Here is a 23,687-nt window from a genome sequence, read left to right as displayed (position 1 = left end):
TTCTCCACAGTGCTGACATTTCCTCTCATCTTCCGGAACCTGTAAGCCTATTTCCCATGCACATGGGTATCCAAGCCTGATGCGATGTAAATGTATTTCTGTTGCTCTACTGCTCTCTTTCATCAAACTAAGTGGTTCGTAGTTGGTTGAATTCTTGTACCAACCCGCAGATCCTGATGTTGCAACTGCTGTGTTGTGGTCACTGTACATCTTTTGCATTGCTCTGTTTCTAATTACTTTCTTAATCTGTGATAGACTCTGTGGTATGTAAATGTCAACATTTCTTCTCTTAGTTGCAAGTTTTGCAGCTTCGTGTGCAATGTCATTTCCTATTATTCCCACATGACTTGGCACCCAGTTGATAAGTACCCGTCGGCCTTGTCGTTTGAGTGTTTGCATTAATGATATGACATTTGTGATCAGATGTATGTTATCACATATGTGTTCTTGTTGCAAGGTTTCAATGGCGGTTCTCGAATCTGTATGTATGATAACATGTTGTTGGTGTTGAGCAAGAACATGTTCTAAAGCCTTTTGAATGGCTAGCATCTCTGTTTGTAAAGTCGAACTCCCATTTTTGAGATATATACAAGAGTTGTTACATTCTTGTACAGCCACTAGTACGCGTAGCGTTTCGGGCAGGTCCCTGGAATACGATCCCCCGCCGCGAAGAATCGTTTTTTCATCCAAGTACACATTTTACTGTTGCGTTAAACAGAGGCTACAGTTAAGGAATTGCGCCCAGTAAATCCTCCCCGGCCAGGATACGAACCCATGACATAGCGCTCGCGGAACGCCAGGCGAGTGTCTTACCACTACACCACGGAGACTGTAAACTATTTACAGAGTTTCCTGCTTTAACTGCAGCTCTGGTTTCTTGTCCCTGCTGGTCTACTGATCCATCTGTGAAGTAAGTGAAGCTGTCGGATGCCAAGTTTGCTTCTATATGCATCTGTGCAATGTTACGTAGCAGATGAGGATTTGTCTGGTTCTTTTTTTCCTTCAATAACCATAATCTTAAAGTCTGCTGGCGGAGATTCCCAAGGGGCTTGCATAACAAAGTCTGCATGTATTTCGTCGACACTCTTCTTAGTGACTGTGTTTGTTATATCGAATGTATTGATGGTGTTTATCGCACACTGGGTCCACCTGTTGCTATTGGAGGCTCTTGTGTCCAGAGTTAGTGCTCCAGTGATTATATCTTTAAGTGAACTGATTCTAGGTCTAGTCAACATCTTGGTCAGCATGCAAGATGGATAGATAGATCAGTATATATATATATATATATATATATATATATATATATATATATATATATATATATATATATATATATATATATATATATATATATATTTTAAATGGAAGGGAGTACCACCTCTATCTGGAAGAAGGGGGACCCATAGCCTCGGAGGAAACCACGCATAACGCATTAGAGGGAATGTTTAGATCCCCTCCAATACAGTTTCTGTGTGCTTTTCTCCTACCACCCCCTTCCTTTTTTATTTTTTGTGCTTTATTATGCATTTGATGGTTACAAGATATACATGGGTTGATACAAAAATAATAATGCAAAAAGGTGATTAAAGGTTATGGATCTCTTGAAAAACACAACAATGGGAAACATTGATGAATGTCACAGACGGGTTCGATCATTGTTGCAAGTCAAACACTTCTTCGAATTCCTCTGAAGTTGGACTAGTGCCCAAGACGCAACAGGCATTTCCCCTCTGAATCGCAACACTGAGGCGCTGGAACAAGAAACTTTTTGCTCTCTGGTCTTTTGTAGCGCTGATCAATTTGTCCCCCAATTCCTTCAGGAACTTCAATGCACACACACATATATATATATATATATATATATATATATATATATATATATATATATATATATATATATATATATATATATATATACATACAGGCTCCCTATCGCCGACAATGGGAATTGCCGCAGCTGTTTGGTATATTGTTGCGCACATACAACCTGCGGGCGGCAGACAGCCTCACAACTACTGCGTCTCCCCTGATGTGTGGTGGTTCCTGGACCCACTTGTTCAATTATATTTACTGTGAGTTATTGTCAATGTTGCCCAGAACGCTTATGTGTCTTACTGGCTTTGTGTGCCAGTTATTATTATTATTATTATTATTGTTATTTGCAGGGCCCTAAGCCTCTGGCTGGCCCACTAAGTGTTACTTGTTTCTGTTTTACTTGGGCGGAGTATGAGTATTTATGATTCGTATGGTCGCTTCAGTAAGATTTTGTCCCATGTGTTTAACAACTTCTTCTGCTCTGTTGAATCTAAGTTGATATCTTAATGGGTTTGTAACTGTGCACTGTGAGAGGTGACACTTCACCACCGACTTAAGAACATTCACAGCCCATGTGCCGTCTATATATATATATATATATATATATATATATATATATATATATATATATATATATATATATATATATATATATATATATATATATATATATATATATATATATATATATATATATATATATATATATATATATGTCGTACCTAGTAGCCAGAACGCACTTCTCAGCCTATTATGCAAGGCCCGATTTGCCTAATAAGCCAAGTTTTCCTGAATTAATATATTTTCTCTAGTTTTTTTCTCATGAAATAATAAAGATACCCATTTCATAATGTATGAGGTCAATTTTTTTATATTGGAGTTAAAATTAACGTAGATATATGACCGAACCTAACCAACCTTACCTAATCTAACCTAACCTATCTTTATAGGTTAGATTAGGTTAGGTAGCCGAAAAAGTTAGGTTAGGTTAGGTTAGGTAGGTTAGGTAGTCGAAAAAACATTAATTCATGAAAACTTGGCTTATTCGGCAAATCGGGCCTTGCATAGTAGGCTGAGAAGTGCGTTCTGGCTACTAGGTACGACATATATATATATATATATATATATATATATATATATATATATATATATATATATATATATATATATATATATATATATATATATATAACCTAGAAGGGGTACCACCTCTGGTGCAAATGTAGGGACCCATAGCCTCAGAGAAGAAAATAAAGAGTACTCAGAGAAGACCTTTTGGATCCTCACTGAACACTTTGATATTTTCTTCTCCTACCACCCCTATTCTTTTGTTAAGTGTGTATATTTATCTAACTTTATTTGAAAATGTCATTACACAAAAAAAGTTACAATATTGATTACATACAGGGTACAAGGCTGCTTGTCATAAGTTGAATAGCTCCTCCAGCTCCTCAGATGGCGGGCACGAACCATGGATGCAGTGAGCATTTCCTCTCTGGATTGCCACACTAAGGCGCTGAAAAAGAAAACTGGCAGCTCTGGGGTCTCTAGTTGTTTCGATTAGCTTAGACCCCAACTCCTTTCACATATCTATACAAGAGAAATTGTCTGTCTCTTCGTGTCTGTGTAAAGCTGGAGGCCAGACACTTGGTGCCAGCCTTACACAAATGTGTAGGGGGAGTGGTCTGGGGTGCGAGACGGACACAGGCTGGTTGGGGTAAACCTAAGTTAAATGATTTAAGAAATATTAGTAATTATTGACACCAATTAATTATCCATCCATTTCTCACAGATTCAGTTTTGGTGAAGTGTGAAATATTGGTTGAGCCCTGAGAGTTTCTCGCCATACAAAATTATTTCGATCCATACAGTAGTTTCATTGCTCCCTTATATTATATATAATAAGAAAGGGGGAATAAGAGACCCATATTGTTTGATGATTGATTGATGAAGATTAAGCCACCCAAAAGGTGGCACGGGCATGAATAGCCCGTAAGTGGTGGCCCTTGTGAGCCATTACCAGTATCAATAGATGATACTGGAGATTTGTGGAGGTGCGGCTGCACCCTGCGTGACGGGAGATGTCTCCCATGGCCATATTGTTTCGGTGGTTCTTAATAATAAATGTGAGAGACGGGAAAGGTGGACCAGGGGAATGAGGGGGGACAAGGGGTGCCATGGGGATGGAGGGGTCAAAGGGGAGATGGGAGAATGGGGGTCGGGGAAGACACCGACTATCTCGGGCACCGCCAGGTACCTCTCCTAGTGTGTGTATATATGTATATATACACATTATATATTTATATAATATATAAATATATAATATATATAATATATATATATATATATATTTATATATTTATATATATATATATATATATATATATATATATATATATATATATATATATATATATATATATATATATTAAATTTAATAAAGTGTTTTATGTACCTGGACCGTTTATTTGTAATAAAGTATGTTCACTTCCCATTATTTTGAGTTAATTATCTTTATACTTTGTTTACTTTGACTAGTGCATTAAAATAAACTACGGCAGATTTTTTAGGCTCGAGATATGAAGCTGTATTCTCCCGACACAATGAATTATATTATTATAATTATTATTCTTTCTATTATTATTGTTATTGTCATTATTATTATTATTATTATTATTATTATTATTATTATTATTATTATTATTATTATTATTATTATTATTATTATTATTATTATATGTGTGCTAAAAATAACTCGATTGTCAACCAGCCTGCTCTCGCGAGCGTTCCCAACGTCAAGAAACTGTCGCACTAAAATAGGCTTATCCTAACCTAACCAAGGACCCCAAACAGAAAACGGGACATTATGTCAATTTCGCAACCCGCTACCATTTTCTAGTACGACAGTTTTTGGCCTTAGGGTAGAGTATACGTCAAAATGCGACGTGCTATTACGAGGCCGGGTTGATCAACATAGCTAAAACTATTTGCGTTTGTATTGTCTGCGTTCACTATGTGTGTTCTCCATGCCTTGGCGTTCACCTGGTTTGTTTAATGTAGAATGCTGTCTGAATCCTTGCTAGGCTTTGGAACACTGTCAAAGTACTTGCTAGGCTTGGAACACTGCCAAAGTACTTGCTAGGCTTTGGAACACTGTCAAAGCACTTGCTAGTCATTGGAACACTGCCAAAGCACTTGCTAGTCTGGATATTGCCGTATTCTTGCCTAGCACAAGTTAGTAGGCCTACAGGAATGTTTCTTAGTTGGAATATTATTTGTTTTCAGTCGAGAATTTCGCGAGTAAATCAGTGTGTTGTGTGTTACAGAGACGCTGAACAAGGTGAGGAGGAAGATCCTGTAATGTGTCACAGTTGGTTGATGTGTCTCACAGCAGCGTCGTGCCTGGCCCTGGCTGCTGCTGCTGCTGCTGCTGCTCCCAATATTGTCTTCATCTTCGCTGATGACCTGGGTGAGTCCATTACTTTTGGTATTGGAGAGTCCATTACTGACGACCTGGATGAGTTCATTGCTAATGCCATGGTGGAGTCCCCTACTGATGATCTAGGGAAATTCCTCAGTGGACTAGTATCAGTAAAGCAACTTTTTCATGGTATTGGCAGTTATTCAAGATATTTTATAGGGGGAGGATGTTGAGGGTAACATCATCCGCAGCTTTAAACATCGCCGTAACAAGAGGAGGGCCGCGTCTCACGGCCTCATAAGTGGGACTCCCAGGAGCAGAAACTTGACCTCTGGAAATACATCTAGGTAACAAGTAGACAAGAACAAACACACACACACACGTGTGTGTATGTGTAAGTGTGCGCTGATCCTGTAAGAATACAGGATCGGCGTTTGATTACCGATGATTCAAGTGTTAGGGCACCGTTCCCTCAGTCCGTCCGTAGTCCCTGGTGTCTTGGTGGTAACTCACCACCCTGAACTTCGGGAGCGATTTGGTCCAGGTTCGTATCCTGGGCGGGGAAGTGACTAGGCGCCAATCCTTAACTGTACGCCTCTGTTCACTGAGCAGTAATTAGGCACCTGGTTATTAAACTATTAGCGGGTCGTATTCTAGAGAAATTAGTGGGTAAGATCTATCATGAGGTATGGCACGGGAGAGCTCCCGCCAGCTTGCTAATAGGAGTTAGAGGTCGTCTGTCTCCGTGTAAACAAATGCATCTTCCAAGTGCTACATAGTCATATTGGATTAGAGCTTCTTCCTGCAATCCGTCCTCAAGCCAAGTCCATTCCATCCAGCGGTCGACCCCAAAGACGGATTCATCAGTTTTATCATTCTGTTCCTTCCAAATAAGAGTTTTCTCAAATATAAATTAATATTGTTGTATTTAATAATTCATTGTGTCGGGGGACAGGAAGTCAGGTAATACATATAGTACATGCAAGCGATGAATCACAGTAACGTGGCTGACGTATGTTGACCAGACCACACACTAGAAGGTGAAGGGACGTCCTGGACCATTCTCAATCGACTTGAGAATGGTCCAGGACGGACCGAAACGTCGTCGTCCCTTCACCTTCTAGTGTGTGGTCTGGTCAACACGTATAGTACATGTTAGGCTAATACTGAGGTCCCCCCCCCCCCGGGTCGAACTAATTCCTAGGTACCTACTTACAGCTAGGTGGACAGGGGCATGAGGTGAAAGGAAAAGCCCCAACTATTTCCAACCCGTCCTCGACTCAAGTCCATTCCATCCAGCGGTCGACCCCATAGACGCATTCATAAATTGTAACATGCTGTTCATTCAAAACGGGAATTTCCTCTAATATAAATTAATATTATAATATATTAGCATATTGTGCATATATATAAGCACAGGTTAGGTTAGGTTAGGTGTTTAGGTTCTGTTGTCGATTATTTGTATTTGTATTACGTTGGTGAAGCATTTACAGCGATGTGGTTCAAACAAAAGTCGCTAGCAAAGTACTTGATCGAACGTCATCAGTTGTGAGTTGATTGTAAACTGTTTATCATTTATAAACAAGGTGTTTGATGGGTGCTTGGAATGGGCTTTGGTCTTTGTGTACGAGGACGGGCTGCCTCCTGAGAGTCAGCTTACCGTGTTGCAGGGTGGCATGATGTCTCGTGGCATAACGAGGAGGTAGTGACCCCCAACATGCAGGAGCTGGTGGAGAGCGGGGTGATGCTGGAGCAGAGCTACGTCCAGCCGCTCTGTACACCCTCCCGCTCCGCCTTCATGACTGGCTTCTACCCATTCCGCATGGGCAGACAGGCAAGTCACTAACTGATCATTATAACCATTTCTCTCATAAATATAATAATTAAAATTTTATTTATACAGATGTTACATAGAGTACGAATACTTGGCCTACTTTGTATATATTGGTATTTTGTATAACGGCACTAATCACACGCGGTGTTTTGGGGTCAGCAAAACACCTTGGATTATAACAATTATAATATAAGATAATATAAAATAATAAATAATCTAAGATTATTTTAAAAACAACTGAAAAAATATCATCAGAGCAAATGGAAGGACCTTTGACAAGCCGCCGGCTTCCTGTCCTCGTCGAGGCCACTAGTATTAGTGGCCCCTCAGGTAAATTCAAGTAAATAACAGTACGGCATTTTGGTACCTTGAGTCTGATAGCACAGTACTTTGAGCCTATCAGTACGGTGGTGCTTTGAGTCTGACTGTATATATACGGTACTTAATAATTAAGCTAGACAACGTGTGTTTAAGTCTGTCCTCCAAGAATGGTAGTATCTAAATATAGTTATTATGGACGGACGTACAAAATATGGACTGTTATACCCAAGAAAAATTCACGTTTTGCACTATTCATTTTGCAGAGTGCTCAGGCAAGAAGGCCACATCCAGACTTAACTTTTCTTGTGACTAGCATAGCATATATATGCTATACTAATCTATATATATGTCACATACCATATATATGCTATACTAGTCTATATATATGTCACATACCATATATATGCTATACTAATCTTAGGCTAGTTAAGCCTAATATTGCACGTGTTAGAACTAAGATTGCTTACTAAAGGTCTAGAACAGGTCATGTTAGGTTTATAGTTAGTCTGTTTCAGTGTTTCTTGCCTCCTTTAAAATTAATTAGAACACAGCTTAAACATTCGTGGTATAAGAGTGCATATCAAGTTCAAGTATGTTTATTAAGACAAGAAAAAATACATCTCAAAGGGATAGCGTAGCTTAGGCTATTTCTACACCCTTTGTCAATCCTTCCGGTGTCTGGGTCTGGTAAGGTTCCCCGTCTTCGAGAGTACATATTTTGTACATTGCAACCCTAGGTATAAGTGCCATAATTTTTGGATGACAGGTTGCTAAAATACACGTTGTGTCAGGACCCACACTGCTAATATTCTATGAGGATGAGTTGACACATAATCTGTCCGTATACAATGCTATTATCCGCCATCTTCCTACAGTGGACGACACAATGCTTGACAAATGCACAAAGTTTTGTTCATTTCTATTTCCTGCTCTAAGGCAATTAATACAAATATTATTTAAGTACTGTCAAGTAACCGATAGATTCTAAAATGCATCAGTTCTTTATTACTCCACTAATCTATATGCTGCTCTAGCAGTTTTGGTTTAAAGTATAACCAAGTACATACGAGAATGATTTAGACCACGTAATTACACACTTAATATTACAGTTTTCATTATACAAATGTTAACATTGTCTGACCTTCACTGACACAGGGAAGACCTCTAGCACACTCTGACCCGACAGGCCTCACCTTGGAGAAGACAATCTTCCCAGAGACGCTGGCTCAACTAGGTTATGCGACGCATGCGGTTGGAAAGTAAGTTTCATAAATTGTATTATATATATATATATATATATATATATATATATATATATATATATATATATATATATATAATATATATTATTAAATATGACCGAAAAAGTAAGATTAATTATTCTAACACGAATTTCCTCAATATTTCTTATATTTCTTTTCACTGTTGATGGTAACTGAAAAATCAATTCTCCAAAATTCATTTTTATTTCTAGTCTGATGCGACACTTGAACGTGTTTCGTAATAACTTATTACATTTTCAAAGACTTTAGTTTACACACACACAACTATAACTAGAGTTCAAACAGCTTCGATTTTATACCTGCATTTGGGTGAGGTGATATGTTACAACAGTTTTGGATGAGGTGAAAACAAACTTTCAACACAAGACAGAACACGAAACAATGGGTATAATATTTTGTAAGTTAAAGGGAAGAATGGAAGTAACTGCAAAGGGCCTATTGGCCCATATTTCTTGATGCTTCTATATTGGTGCAGAGTCTTGAAGTGGGTAGAATATAGTTCTGCATTAATTGGCTGTTGATTGCTGGTGTCGACTTCTTAATGTGTAGTGCCTCGCAGATATCAAGTCGCCTGCTATTGCTGTATCTATCGATGATTTCCGTGTTTTTTGTTAAGACTTCTCTGGTGATGGTCTGGTTGTGGGAAGAGATTATATGTTCCTTAATGGAGCCCTGTTGCTTATGCATCGTTAATCGCCTGGAAAGAGATGTTGTTGTTTTGCCTATATACTCAATTCTTTGAGGCTTACAGTCCCCAAGAGGGCATTTGAAGGCATAGACGACATTGGTCTCTTTTAAAGCGTTCTGCTTTGTGTCTGGAGAGTTTCTCATGAGTAGGTTGGCCGTTTTCTTGGTTTTATAGTAGATCGTCAATTGTATCTTCTGATTTTTGTCTGTAGGGATAACGTTTCTATTAACAATATCTTTCAGGACCCTTTCCTCCATTTTATGAGCTGTGGAAAAGAAGTTCCTGTAAAATAGTCTAATAGGGGGTACAGGTGTTGTGTTAGTTGTCTCTTCAGAGGTTGCATGGCGTTTCACCTTCCTTCTTATGATGTCTTCAACGAAATCATTGGAGAAGCCGTTGTTGACTAGGACCTGCCTTACCCTACAGAGTTCTTCATCGACTTGCTTCCATCCTGAGCTGTGGCTGAGAGCACGGTCGACATAAGCGTTAAGACACTCCTCTTGTACCTGTCTGGGCAGTTACTGTTGGCATTGAGGCACATTCCTATGTTTGTTTCCTTAGTGTAGACTGCAGTGTGGAAACCTCCGCTCCTTTCCATGACTGTTACATCTAGAAAGGGCAGCTTCCCATCCTTCTCCATCTCGTAAGTGAAACGCAACACAGAATTCCGCTCAAATGCCTCCTTCAGCTCCTGCAGATGTCTGACATCAGGTACCTGTGTAAAAATGTCGTCAACGTACCTGCAGTATATGGCCGGTTTCAAGTTCATGTCGACTAAGACCTTTTGTTCGATGGTACCCATGTAGAAGTTCGCAAACAGGACACCTAGGGGAGAACCCATGGCGACCCGATCTACTTGCTTATACATGTGCCCATCCGGGCTCAAGAAGGGTGCCTCTTTAGTACAAGCTTGGAGTAGTTTCCTTAGAATGTTTTCTGGTATGTCAAGAGGAGGACAGGCCGGATCACGATACACTCTGTCCGCTATCATCCCGATTGTTTCATCCACAGGTACGTTGGTAAACAGTGATTCTACGTCCAACGAGGCTCTTATCCCTGTGGCCCTGTTCCCCGCAGTAAGTCAACAAATTCCTTTGGAGACTTCAGACTGAAGGTGCAAGGGACATAAGGAGTCAGCAAGCCATTGAGTCGCTTCGCCAGTCTGTACGTGGGTGAGGGTATCTGGCTGATGATTGGCCGAAGTGGGTTTCCAGGCTTATGTGTCTTGACATTTCCATACGCGTATCCAGGCTTATATTCCCCAATAATCTTTGGCAGGTGGAGTCCGGATTTCTTGGCGTTCACAGTTTCAATCAATTTGTTGACCTTTGCTTTCAATTCGGCTGTAGTGTCCTTCGTTACCCTTTGGAATTTAGTTTGGTCAGAGAGAATGAGGTTCATTTTGTCCAGATATTCATCTTTTTTAAGAATGACGTATATTGGCGACTTGTCACCTCTCCTGACGATTATCTCCTTGTTCTCACGAAGGCTCTTAGCTGCCGCTTTGAGCAGGGGGACAGTATGGTGCTTCTGTAATTGCCTCGATTCTTTCCTCCTTCCGCAATAAGTTCTGCTTGTGAGGTGTCTTTGGTGGTGACCTTCTTTTGTGTCTCGAGGTCGAATATGTCGTCCAACAGGATCTCCAACTCCACTTTCCGAGCCATCTCACTTGGTCTGGACACAACGTGACAGTTTATACCCAGATTTAGGAGTTGTGCTTGACACGTGTTGTGCATGTACCCCGCCCTGCCCTGGTGACTCTCTATTACTCTCTCATCTATCCATATCTCAACTATGGTATTTGTGCTTGGGGTTCTACTACCCAAAATCATTTACGTCCTCTAATTACTCAACACAAAGCTGTTATTAGGACAATATCCAACTCTGGCCCCAGACATCACTCGGTACCCCTACTCAAATCTCTGAATATGTTAGACATTAAGTCACTGCACATTCTCTCATGTGTATTATACATATATAAAACGCTAAACTGTAGTGCCAATCCTAACCTCAAAAGCTTCATAGAAGGTTGTAACAGAACCCATGAGCACCACACCAGAAATAAATACAGTTTTGATATTCCTAGAGTACGACTTAATCAAACTAGAAATGCTCTACAAATCAAGGACCCAGATTGTGGAATGACCTTCCCAACCATGTTAAAGACTGTACCTCTCTCAACCAGTTTAAGATAAAAACGAAGCTATACCTAATAAATTCCCTGTAACCTACCTTACCCCTCTATTGTCAACCAATGTCTGTTTTTTTTAAAGAGCGCTGTTTGTCGACAGAATTGTATTTGTGCTGCTTTTTCAGCTATGTTTTCATTCCATGTTTTCATTTTATTCTTTATGCTCAATTAGTATTAAGCTTTAGTCATTTAAGTTTTTCATGCCCGAAACGCTTTGCGTAATAGTGGCTTTAGGCATTGTATGTACTAGCCCTATCTATAAATCCATCACTCTTTGTAAAATCTCTTGTATGTATGTACCTTACCTAAATAAACATTTGATTTGATTTGATTTGATTTGATTTGATTTGATTTGATGTGTCAAGGCCACAATTTGTAATCATGTAACCCTTGTACAATAATATATATATATATATATATATATATATATATATATATATATATATATATATATATATATATATATATATATATATATATATATATATATATATGACTGAAAACTCCTGGGGACCATTCAGGCTTGTTTGCATATATATATATATATATATATATATATATATATATATATATATATATATATATATATATATATATATATATATATAAAATAAAATGTTTATTTAGGTAAGGTACATACATACAAGAAATTTTTACAAAGATTGGTTGACTTATAGGTAGAGCTAGTACATACAATGCCTAAAGCCACTATTACGCAAAGCGTTTCGGGCATGGATATGAAAGGGCATATGCATGAAAGTATATATATATACTTTATTGTACAAGGGTTACATGATTACAAATTGTGGCCTTGACACATGGACAACACAACCAATAAAAGTAAAATGAAAAACCCACCAAGGGGGATACCTTAATAAATGTCATGGACATTCGATCACTGTTGCAAGTTAAACACTTCTTCGAATTCCTCTGAAGTTGGACTCGTGCCCAAGATGCAACAGGCATTTCCCCTCTGCATCGCGACACTGAGGCGCTGGAACAAGAAGCTTTTCGCTCTCTGGTCTTTTTTGTAACGCCGATCAATTTGTCACCTTTTTTATATTATACAATGGAGGAAAGAGTCCTGAAAGATATTATTGATATATATCACTTATATATAATCAGTGTATATGTAATCACCAAGGCATTGAAAGCAGCCTTTATCTATCTTTACAGGTGGCATCTGGGCTTCTGTGATTGGTCCTACACACCGACCCACCGAGGCTTCGACACCTTCTACGGGTTTTATGGTGGCGTCGAGACCTACTTCTCGCATACTGAAAAGAGTTAGGTTTAATTTCTCCATTTTCATGTATGCCCGGATTCCTTTATTCCACACATATTTATTATTAATTTAATATTAATTTATTATTTGATTAACGTCACCCACAAAGTATGGTAGAGTATGTGAGTCAGGTCATCCACATAGTGTGGTAGAGTATGCGAGTCAGGTCACCCACATAGTGTGGTAGAGTATGTGAGTCAGGTCACCCACATAGTGTGGTAGAGTATGTGAGTCAGGTCACCCACATAGTGTGGTAGAGTATGTGAGTCAGGTCACCCACATAGTGTGGTAGAGTATGTGAGTCAGGTCACCCACATAGTGTGGTAGAGTATGTGAGTCAGGTCACCCACATAGTGTGGTAGAGTATGTGAGTCAGGTCACCCACATAGTGTGGTAGAGTATGTGAGTCAGGTCACCCACATAGTGTGGTAGAGTATGTGAGTCAGGTCACCCACATAGTGTGGTAGAGTATGTGAGTCAGGTCACCCACATAGTGGGTTTAGAGTATGCGAGTCAGGTCACGCACATAGTGTGGTAGAGTATGCGAGTCAGGTCACGCACATAGTGTGGTAGAGTATGCGAGTCAGGTCATCCACATAGTGTGGTAGAGTATGTGAGTCAGGTCACCCACATAGTGTGGTAGAGTATGTGAGTCAGGTCACCCACATAGTGTGGTAGAGTATGTGAGTCAGGTCACCCACATAGTGTGGTAGAGTATGTGAGTCAGGTCACCCACATAGTGTGGTAGAGTATGCGAGTCAGGTCACCCACATAGTGTGGTAGAGTATGCGAGTCAGGTCACCCACATAGTGTGGTAGAGTATGCGAGTCAGGTCACCCACATAGTGGGTTTAGAGTATGCGAGTCAGGTCACGCACATAGTGTGGTAGATTATGCGAGTCAGGTCACGCACATAGTGTGGTAGAGTATGCGAGTCAGGTCATCCACATAGTGTGGTAGAGTATGTGAGTCAGGTCACCCACATAGTGTGGTAGAGTATGTGAGTCAGGTCACCCACATAGTGTGGTAGAGTATGTGAGTCAGGTCACCCACATAGTGTGGTAGAGTATGTGAGTCAGGTCACCCACATAGTGTGGTAGAGTATGTGAGTCAGGTCACCCACATAGTGTGGTAGAGTATGTGAGTCAGGTCACCCACATAGTGTGGTAGAGTATGTGAGTCAGGTCACCCACATAGTGTGGTAGAGTATGTGAGTCAGGTCACCCACATAGTGTGGTAGAGTATGTGAGTCAGGTCACCCACATAGTGTGGTAGAGTATGTGAGTCAGGTCACCCACATAGTGTGGTAGAGTATGTGAGTCAGGTCACCCACATAGTGCTACAAATAAAACCCCACATAGACTAAATAAAACAACATGAACATAAGCATAATATAACACAAGTCTACGGTGATCTACAAGTACTGAAGAGCACGATATCACCCGACTAAACAAAACATTTCCTCTGAGTGATGTGTGATGACTAACATGTACAGACACTGTGGCTACTACTGTCAAAGTATATTACTTCCTTCACAATAGTTCCCGCCACATCACATTCACTGAGCGATATCTCTGTACACTGTGTTGTTCCTGCAAACCTCGCAGATACTTGACAGTGACTTCTCAGTGTTGCAGGCTACCATGCTTTCAAATTCAAATTTGAATTTGAATACCTGACAGTGACCTCTCAGTGTTGCATGCTTTGAACCAGGAATATGTTTATTACCAGCTCTATAATCCATTATGTGCCTCTAACCCCTCCCACCACCGCCCCAGGGATGGGTATGGGGTGCATAATAAAGAAATTGAAATTGATTTGTTGGTCGGTTGTTGTGTCTCCCGTGTGCAGACGGATATGACTTCCGGGACCAGGAGGCTGTGGCGTACGAGGCTAATGGGACCTATTCTGCCGTGAGTGTCTTCCCTCTCTCACTTATTGCCGTCTGTCTCCTTCACCTCGTCTGTAACTGTAGCCATCATGGGAGTCCATCATGCTTGTAACTGTAGCCATCATGGGAGTCCATCATGCTTGTAACTGTAGCCATCATGGGAGTCCATCATGCTTGTAACTGTAGCCATCATGGGAGTCCATCATGCTTGTAACTGTAGCCATCATGGGAGTCCATCATGCTTGTAACTGTAGCCATCATGGGAGTCCATCATGCTTGTAACTGTATCAACCATGTGAGTCCATCATGCTTGCATGTGTGTGTGTGAGTGTGTGTGTGTGTGTGTGTGTGTGTGTGTGTGTGTGTGTGTGTGTGTGTGTGTGTGTGTGTATGTGTGTGTGTGTGTGTGTGTGTGTGTGTGTGTGTGTGTGTGTGTGTGTGTGTGTGTGTGTGTGTATGTGTGTGTGTGTGTGTGTGTGTGTGTGTGTGTGTGTGTGTGTGTGTGTGTGTGTGTGTGTGTGTGTGTATGCATGTGTGTGTGTGTGTGTATTTGTAAAATCACAAGAGCAAATTATTCACTAAACTTTGCTAAATTATTCTCACAAGTTTATACTATTATTCTCACAACTACAACTTTGTTCTATTATTCTCACAACTTTGCTAAATTATTCCAAAGTAGTTTGCAAGAGTTTTGCAACAGAGTTTCACACTGCCATAATAGAAGCATTTGTCGACACTTCCAGGATGAGCATCCGTTGTTCATATCCCTCACTAGATGTCACTGCCTGTGTCATATACAGCACCGCTCTGTAGTGCTAATACTTAGATGGAGGTAGACTCTGTGACCCGAGTTTCTTATGATTTATCTTCACCAATTCTCTCCCCAGTTCCTGTTTGGTGACCGGGCCGTGGAGATCATTGAGAATCACCATGACCCAACCAGCCCCTTCTTTCTCTACCTTGCCATGCAGAACGTCCACACACCGTTGGTGGTAGGTGAAAAGTATATAATAGTATTTATTTATCAATTTCTATGTTTCCTATGTATAAAAATACTCTCACGTTCCATAATTCAATTCCATATTGAAATTTTTCATGTTTATAGGCTCTTCGATATTAGTTTAACATAATGTCATACCTCAGTTTGATTTTTTGGGGACTTGTTAATAATCAATGACTTAATAACTAAATAATATTTATATATTAACTAATGCTCATACATCGATGTTTGTTAGTACGAACGTATACAGCGTGGACACTTATCATTCAAGAAAAAGCAGGGCCCAAGAGCCGAAGCTTGATTTTGCAGGAGCAAATAGATGAATATATACCATAAACACATACACTCACATTTGATCTACAAGGAAAGACTGAGGACAATGAACCTTGCCCTCATGGAGAAGAAGAATAGAGGAGACATGATTACGACACGTCAGATTCTAAAGACAAATGAGATATTAGACAAAGCAGAGTTCAAAGTTCAAAGAGAGTTCAAAGCTAAGAACAATAGAGCGAGGGGCACAGATGGGACTAGATACAAATTTATTTATTAATTAATTTATTTATTTATGTATTTATTTATATACATGAAGGTACATTGGGTTATGAGAGTACATAACATTGGTGTTCTTAATTCTTGTAAAGTCACTAACACGCGTAGCGATTCGGGCCTTAGTCTAACATAGAAAAATAAGAGTAATTAATAGGTGCATTCTAGCAGAATTTCCTTTCAATATAATAACTACAATACTGTAACAATTTATGGTATTGATTATACTGGTAAAGTTGCATATCTTCAGTTTTAAAAGTAGGTGAAAGGGTTGCGAACACACTGTGAGTTTGAGGCACAAGGTAGAAGATACTTTTTGGTTTTACTTCTGAATAAACCATAGGTTGGACAAGTTTTTAATTCATTAGGAAGTAAGTTCTGGGTTTTTTTATTTGCATGGAGTGTTTGCACAGATTTAGTCTGACTCTGGGGATATCAAAGATATATTTATTTCTGATGTGGTGCTCATGGGTCCTATTACATCTGGCAAGTAAGAGTTTCAGATCAGCAGGATACCAAATGAGTCACAGATGTCAAAAAGAAGTTTTTCAACGTTAGAGCCGTCAATAAGTGTAATAGCTTAGGCGTAGAAGTCGTTTAAGCTAACTTGCAACAACATTTTCAATTAAATATGATACAAACGTGAATACATTTCATTAATCTACAAACGTTCTGAAGGTGGGACTCGGAGCCTAGCTCGACTCTACAATTTATACACATTAATTTTAAATTTGTCCGTTATAAACACAAAATAACATTCAAATTGTACATCTGTTTTCCACTGTTAAGTGGCAAATTAATTAAATTATATTAAATCTTTAAGTGTAAATTTAGGAAAACCTGTTCCTGTAAAAATTACTACTATTAGGCTTCTTGTACTTCAGGAATTCTAGTTTCTTTAGTAAATATTTTAGGACGATAGTATTCCAGGAGGTGGTAGCTCCTGGGCCACACTATCTCAGGTTTACACGGCTACAAGCAAACACAATTTTGCCTTCAGGTTCCGGAGGAGTACCTGGCCTACTACCCTGACGAGGCTGACCCTAATCGCCAGACTGTGCTGGCCATGGTGACGGTGCTGGACGAGCAGGTGGGGCGTGTCGTGGAGGCCCTCAAGGCCTCCGGCCACTATCAGAACACTCTCATTGTCTTCAGCACCGACAACGGCGGAACGAAAATTGGAGGTAAGAATACACCACCGTACGGTACCTTTAGAACACCAGTATACGGTACCTTTAGAACACCAGTGTACGGTAACTTTAGAATGCCAGTGTACGGTACCTTTAGAACACCAGTATACGGTAACTTTAGAACACCAGTATACGGTACCTTTAGAACACCAGTATACGGTACCTTTAGAACACCAGTATACGGTAACTTTAGAACACCAGTGTACGGTAACTTTAGAACACCAGTGTACGGTAACTTTAGAACACCAGTATACGGTAACTTTAGAACACCAGTGTACGGTAACTTTAGAATGCCAGTGTACGGTACCTTTAGAACACCAGTATACGGTAACTTTAGAACACCAGTGTACGGTAACTTTAGAACACCAGTGTACGGTAACTTTAGAACACCAGTATACGGTAACTTTAGAACACCAGTGTACGGTAACTTTAGAATGCCAGTGTACGGTATCTTTAGAACACCAGTGTACGGTAACTTTAGAACACCATTGTACGGTAACTTTAGAACACCAGTGTACGGTAACTTTAGAACACCAGTGTACGGTAATATTAGAACACCAGTGTACGGTAACTTAAGAACACCAGTGTACGGTAGCTTTAGGACACCAGTGTACGGTAACTTTAGAACACCATTGTACGGTAACTTTAGAACACCAGTGTACGGTAGCTTTAGGACACCTGTGTACGGTAACTTTAGAACACCACTGTACGGTAACTTTAGAACACCAGTGTACGGTAGCTTTAGGACACCAGTGTACGGTAACTTTAGAACACCAGTGTACGGTAACTTTAGAACACCAGTGTACGGTAACTTTAGAACACCAGTGTACGGTAACTTTAGAACACCAGTGTACGGTAACTTTAGAACACCAGTGTACGGTAACTTAAGAACACCACTGTACGGTAACTTTAGGACACCAGTGTACGGTAACTTTAGAACACCAGTGTACGGTAACTTTAGAACACCAGTGTACGGTAACTTAAGAAACTTTGTAATGTATAATAATCACGTCTGCAATAGCCTACTGGACAGAGGATGTTCCAAATTTTGACCCACTACCAATTATTTAAACGTATCCTTAGTCATAAATAATACATTTATACATCTAGTTATGAGTTATAATACAGAAACTTCGTTACCTATTTTGGGGGAGTATTTTATATGGTTCGCAAGTTTATAATTTGTTCAACCAGTTCTCCTGATTAGATAGTAGTTTTTGTAACCATGTGCACATAGTACAGATTGCCGTTCTAAGCAATTAGCTAGTAGAATTTTGTACTTTAGAGTCGGAATTTTTTTTGGCTAAAAAACAAATATTCCTAGGCCTAGTATAGCACACATATGTACTATATTAGACCTCAAATATATATATATATATACTTAGGTCTATAATAGTGTTATATTATAATATAATAATAGCTCAAATAATAGTGTTAGGCCTATTAGGATTAGGTTAGTTTTGTTTGTGATTGCAACATAAGTAGAAAAGTTTTCCGGTTGAAGCGCTACGCGTACTAGTGGCTCTACAAGAATGTAACAACTCTTGTATATATAAATAAATAATAAAGTTTGTCCAACTCAAAAGTGCCGATTTCTTCCTTCTCATGTCGTTGTACGGCGGTATATATACCATGGTCCTCCTCGAACAAATCCACAAGGGCCGTGACGAGGATTCGAACCTGCGTCCGGGAGCATCCCAGACACTGCCTTAATCGACTGAGCTACGACAGGGTAAAAGGGTTGAAACCCTTCATTAGTAGCTCAGTCGATTAAGGCAGTGTCTGGGATGCTCCCGGACGCAGGTTCGAATCCTCGTCACGGCCCTTGTGGATTTATTTATTTGATGCATCACGTTATTGTGATCTCTGTGTGTGATGGTCCTCCTCGTTACTATAAGTACTGTCATAACAGGAGGATGGGCTGATTTGTTATATTACATCAGTTTTAAACATTCATTTTGCTTTAATATTGTCGGGTTAGCAACACACTGGAGCCATCTGCTATTACTGGTTGGAGAACTAGCAGTTCACCTCCGCTTGATCTGCCCTGACAGCGAGCAACTACCCGTTGAAGGGGAGCAAGATGACGCTGTGGGAGGGCGGCACCCGGGGAGCTGCCTTCATACATGGTCCACTTCTGGAGAACACTCCCAGGGTGCACGAAGGCCTCCTGCACGTCACTGACTGGTTCAACACCTTCCTGGCCATCGCAGGAGCCACGGAGCTGCCCAGTAACGATGGTTACAACCAGTGGGACGCACTGAGAACCGGAACTGTGCCCTCGCCCAGGAGCAAGTTCATCTATAACCTTAACGTTAACAGTGACAACAGTATCGAAGGAGCCATCAGGTGAGTTGATTCATGAACACCGCATCAGTTTCGAGATGGAATTAGTGACATATGGTGTGTTAAATGTTTCGGTGGGTAGTCAGTGTGCAACTAACACAAGTGTTGCACACATCTCTCCTTCCTCCGTCAGAGTCGGAGACCTCAAGTACCTGAAGGGAGTCAGCGACGACACTAACGACACATCTTCTTTCTTATACAATATCTGGGGTAAGAACCACCACAACAATTATACTTATTATGTTATATACATTAACCTTGCAGGACGCCATTTGTAATATATTTCGTATTGTGTCCTGCAGCGTATAGGTCCACACACGTCTTGATCACCCTACCAACACTTGTATTAATTAAAATACTCAACTCACAATTTTATGAAAAGTTATGCAGATTTAATACAGATTTTGTTTTAATAATAATAATAATAATAATAATAATAATAATAATAATAATAATAATAATAATAATAATAAGGAAAAAATCATTTTGGAGCAATTATGGTACTAGAAGCAGCGTTGTGGCGACTCCCAGACATTTGCTGTAATCAACGTGTCAGAGATGATTAAAGCAAGTGTCTGGAAGTCATCAGAACGCTGCTTCAAGTCACCTAATTGCTCCAAAATGATTTTCTCAGTCTTTGTGTTGTTAATTATAGTAATAATAATAATAAATAATAACTCATTCATGCAATAAACAATACAGTGGATAAGTTAAAGTGGTTACATAATGGATACGCGGTAACTGTTTATTATATATTGCTACTATAATGTAGTTATAGGCACGGGGTTAAAGTGGAGAGTAACTTAAGCATGTCACCATGACCAACAGCTGACCCTAACGAGGAACACAACCTGTTGGAGGTGGAGTGGCAGGTGGCCCTGGAGCTAGAGGCTCTCCTCCTGGCGGAGCTGCCGAGTCTACTACCCGTAGATGTACCGGACGCCGACCCGGACTCCGACCCCGTCAACTACGGCGGCGTTTGGACTCCAGGCTGGTGTGACCCCCTTTCACCTGAAGCACTACTCGCTTGAATGTTGATGAAATATATACTTGTGAGGAGTCTGTCTCTTGTAGGAAGCATAAATGGTGCCTCCTGGAGCAGCACTGTGCTGCCCCTTCTCTCCACTACGAGCGTCTGCCTCATGTCTCTACCATTTTGAGAAGAGAATTATATTGGATTAATGCCTGGGATATTAGGTAAAAAATGTGAATTTATATTTTGTTTATCTTTTGCCTTTACCAAGATTTTTTGTATATCAGCGTATTTATTTGATTGTAAAAATAATTGTTGCATATTTATAATTATTTTATTTTTGATATGATAAATGTCCCAAACCGTCGTCTCTAGTCAGATAAAATGCCTTAAAACTTAATAAGTAATATGTTCACTTAGACATGAACACACAGTTCCAGCACTGACGGGACATGGGAGGGACTCATCAAGCTTCATCATGTACATCTTCCCCAAACATGGCCGCCTAGATGACAGTTATTCAACAAAGTAAGCGTCCCGAAGTACTACGAACTCTTCTATAGCAATAATAACCTTGGGTTATTACCTTGAGATCGACCTCGCTGCGTTTCCCAGCTCGTAAATTGTTTGATAAATAGAAATTAAGTCGTCATGATTGAGGAAAGATGTATAGGTTTTGTAATTTAAGTGCTTGATAAATCATGGCCAGTAACGGGGCCGGATTCAGGAAGGTACTTACGAAGGTTTTTCTTCTTAGCTACGAATGTTTTCCTTCTTAGCGCCTTCGTGGCGGCTACGGCGGTATTCAGGTAGCTACACTAAGTGGAAAAACCTTCGTAAGTTCATTCCGGGATCGAAGTGTGGTTTCGACCACTCGTAGCTTTACGTAAACTGGATATAACTCAATTTTTCTCTACTACATAACACTGGGATCGATTTTAAGATTTTGGAACATAAACAAAAGATTAAAAAAATTGAATCTAGTGAAGAGGAGTCCTTCATGTTAGTTATATATGTATTCTCTGCTTGAAACTTAAAGTAAATATGTCTTTTATGATAGTAGAATTAGTTTTATAATAGCAAGATATTATACCCATAGTTATTAAGTAAATAAACACTGGTGAACATGAAATAAGAGAGAAGGTGATGAGCCCTGCCTGATGGGATCATTTACTACTACCAAATGCCCCTGTTCACCTAGTAGTAAGAGTGTACCTTAGCTACTCATACCCATTTCTAATTTATTTAGTTTGGTTTTATTTTGAAATTAAATCTGGGTGAGACATAAAATAAAAATATGCTGCACAAATGATGTTAGGTAAATGTTAGGTAAGGAGAAGGGAAAAATGTCAAAAACTTTATTCATTGAATACTTAAAGCTATAATTATGACTATATAGACTATTAAAAAAGAGAGAGGGAAGTAGGGGTCCAAGACCTCTTCCCGAATATATATATATATATATATATATATATATATATATATATATATATATATATATATATATATATATATATATATATATATATATATATATTGTGACGATAATCTCTTTCAAGAGAGATTGAGCCTGCTCTTCCCTACTTCAAGTTGCATCAATTCTACAAGTACAAGATGCTACATTCAAGATACGTCACCAGTAGCACAAAACGTTTTGACCAGGAGGCAAAACGTACCCAAGATCCCCCCTACTCCACACACCTTCCATGCCAGCTCGTCGTCATCCAGCAAACTACCCATCCCAGCCTGCCTGCTCCTGATTGGTGACTCGCCAACCGCGCACCTGCACCTCAGCGCCATCTACATGAGTCGACGTCTGAGCCTGACCAGCCATCAACTTCAGAATATTCTTTGTGCTCTTAGAGTTGACATCTCTCTCTGGCATACTAAGCTCTCTGGCTTTCGTATACTAAGGGAGGTCTCAGCTAAAGCCGATATTTTCAGCACCATTTCACCATTATAATATTTAATCTATTGTGTTTTTGCATTTATCTTTGTCATTTTATTGCACTAGTCATTTACCCGAGATTTGTCTTTATTTTCATTTATGTTTAAAGTAAATATATTAAAGTTTCATTGTTCATACTTTGTGTTTTACGTGTTCCTCCCTCTAACTTACCACAGACAACAGGCAAGCAGTCTATCTTTTTTTTGTAAGTGTGACCAGGCATTGACACCTGCCATTGGAGGACTGCCGAACACCAACACTCCAACACTTTCCCGTCACAATATATATATATATATATATATATATATATATATATATATATATATATATATATATATATATATTTATATATATATATATATATATATATATATATATATATATATATATATATGTATGTATATATATTAGTATTTATTGTAAGGTTGTGATCTAAGACATGGTTTTGCGTTCATATGATTTTTGTATGTAGGCGTTTGTATATATATATATATATATATATATATATATATATATATATATATATATATATGTCGTACCTAGTAGCCAGAACGCACTTCTATGCCTACTATGCAAGGCCCAATTTGCCTAATAAGCCAAGTTTTCATGAATTAGTTGTTTTTCGGCTACCTAACCTACCTAACCTAACCTAACCTAACTTTTTCGGCTACCTAACCTAACCTAACCTATAAAGATAGGTTAGGTTAGGTTAGGTAGGGTTGGTTAGGTTCGGTCATATATCTACGTTAATTTTAACTCCAATAAAAAAAAATTGACCTCATACGTAATGAAATGGGTAGCTTTATCATTTGATAAGAAAAAAATTAGAGAAAATATATTAATTCAGGAAAACTTGGCTTATTAGGCAAATCGGGCCTTGAATAGTAGGCTGAGAAGTGCGTTCTGGCTACTAGGTACGACATATATATATATATATATATATATATATATAT

The 23,687-nt window shown here is 39.3% G+C and overlaps 1 protein-coding gene across 2 annotated transcripts; it reads left to right on the top strand.

Annotated features, from left to right (window-relative positions):
* The first annotated feature begins 1,970 nt into the window (after window positions 1–1,970).
* LOC123745394 (arylsulfatase I) lies at window positions 1,971–22,871 on the top strand. 2 transcript variants are annotated; one of them, XR_006771326.2, is made up of 12 exons: window positions 1,971–2,072; window positions 5,142–5,284; window positions 6,907–7,070; window positions 8,547–8,650; window positions 12,730–12,839; window positions 14,689–14,750; window positions 15,616–15,720; window positions 17,278–17,461; window positions 19,522–19,816; window positions 19,947–20,023; window positions 20,642–21,010; window positions 21,221–22,871. XR_006771326.2 is itself a non-coding variant. In XM_045725906.2 (11 exons), the coding sequence occupies exons 2-11, from the start codon at window positions 5,176–5,178 to the stop codon at window positions 20,842–20,844; spliced, it is 1,413 nt and encodes a 470-aa protein (XP_045581862.2). In that variant the 5' UTR covers window positions 1,971–2,072; window positions 5,142–5,175; the 3' UTR covers window positions 20,845–22,871. The 2 variants fall into 2 exon arrangements, 1 of the variants encoding a protein (XP_045581862.2); XM_045725906.2 differs by having other exon boundaries at window positions 20,642–22,871.
* The last annotated feature ends 816 nt before the right edge of the window (window positions 22,872–23,687 follow it).

Source organism: Procambarus clarkii, chromosome 44 (genome assembly GCF_040958095.1).
Source record: "Procambarus clarkii isolate CNS0578487 chromosome 44, FALCON_Pclarkii_2.0, whole genome shotgun sequence".
In the NCBI taxonomy this organism is placed as follows: Eukaryota; Metazoa; Arthropoda; class Malacostraca; order Decapoda; family Cambaridae; genus Procambarus; species Procambarus clarkii.
Note: the sequence above shows the minus strand (reverse complement) of the source record. Positions and strands in the feature narration are given on the sequence as shown.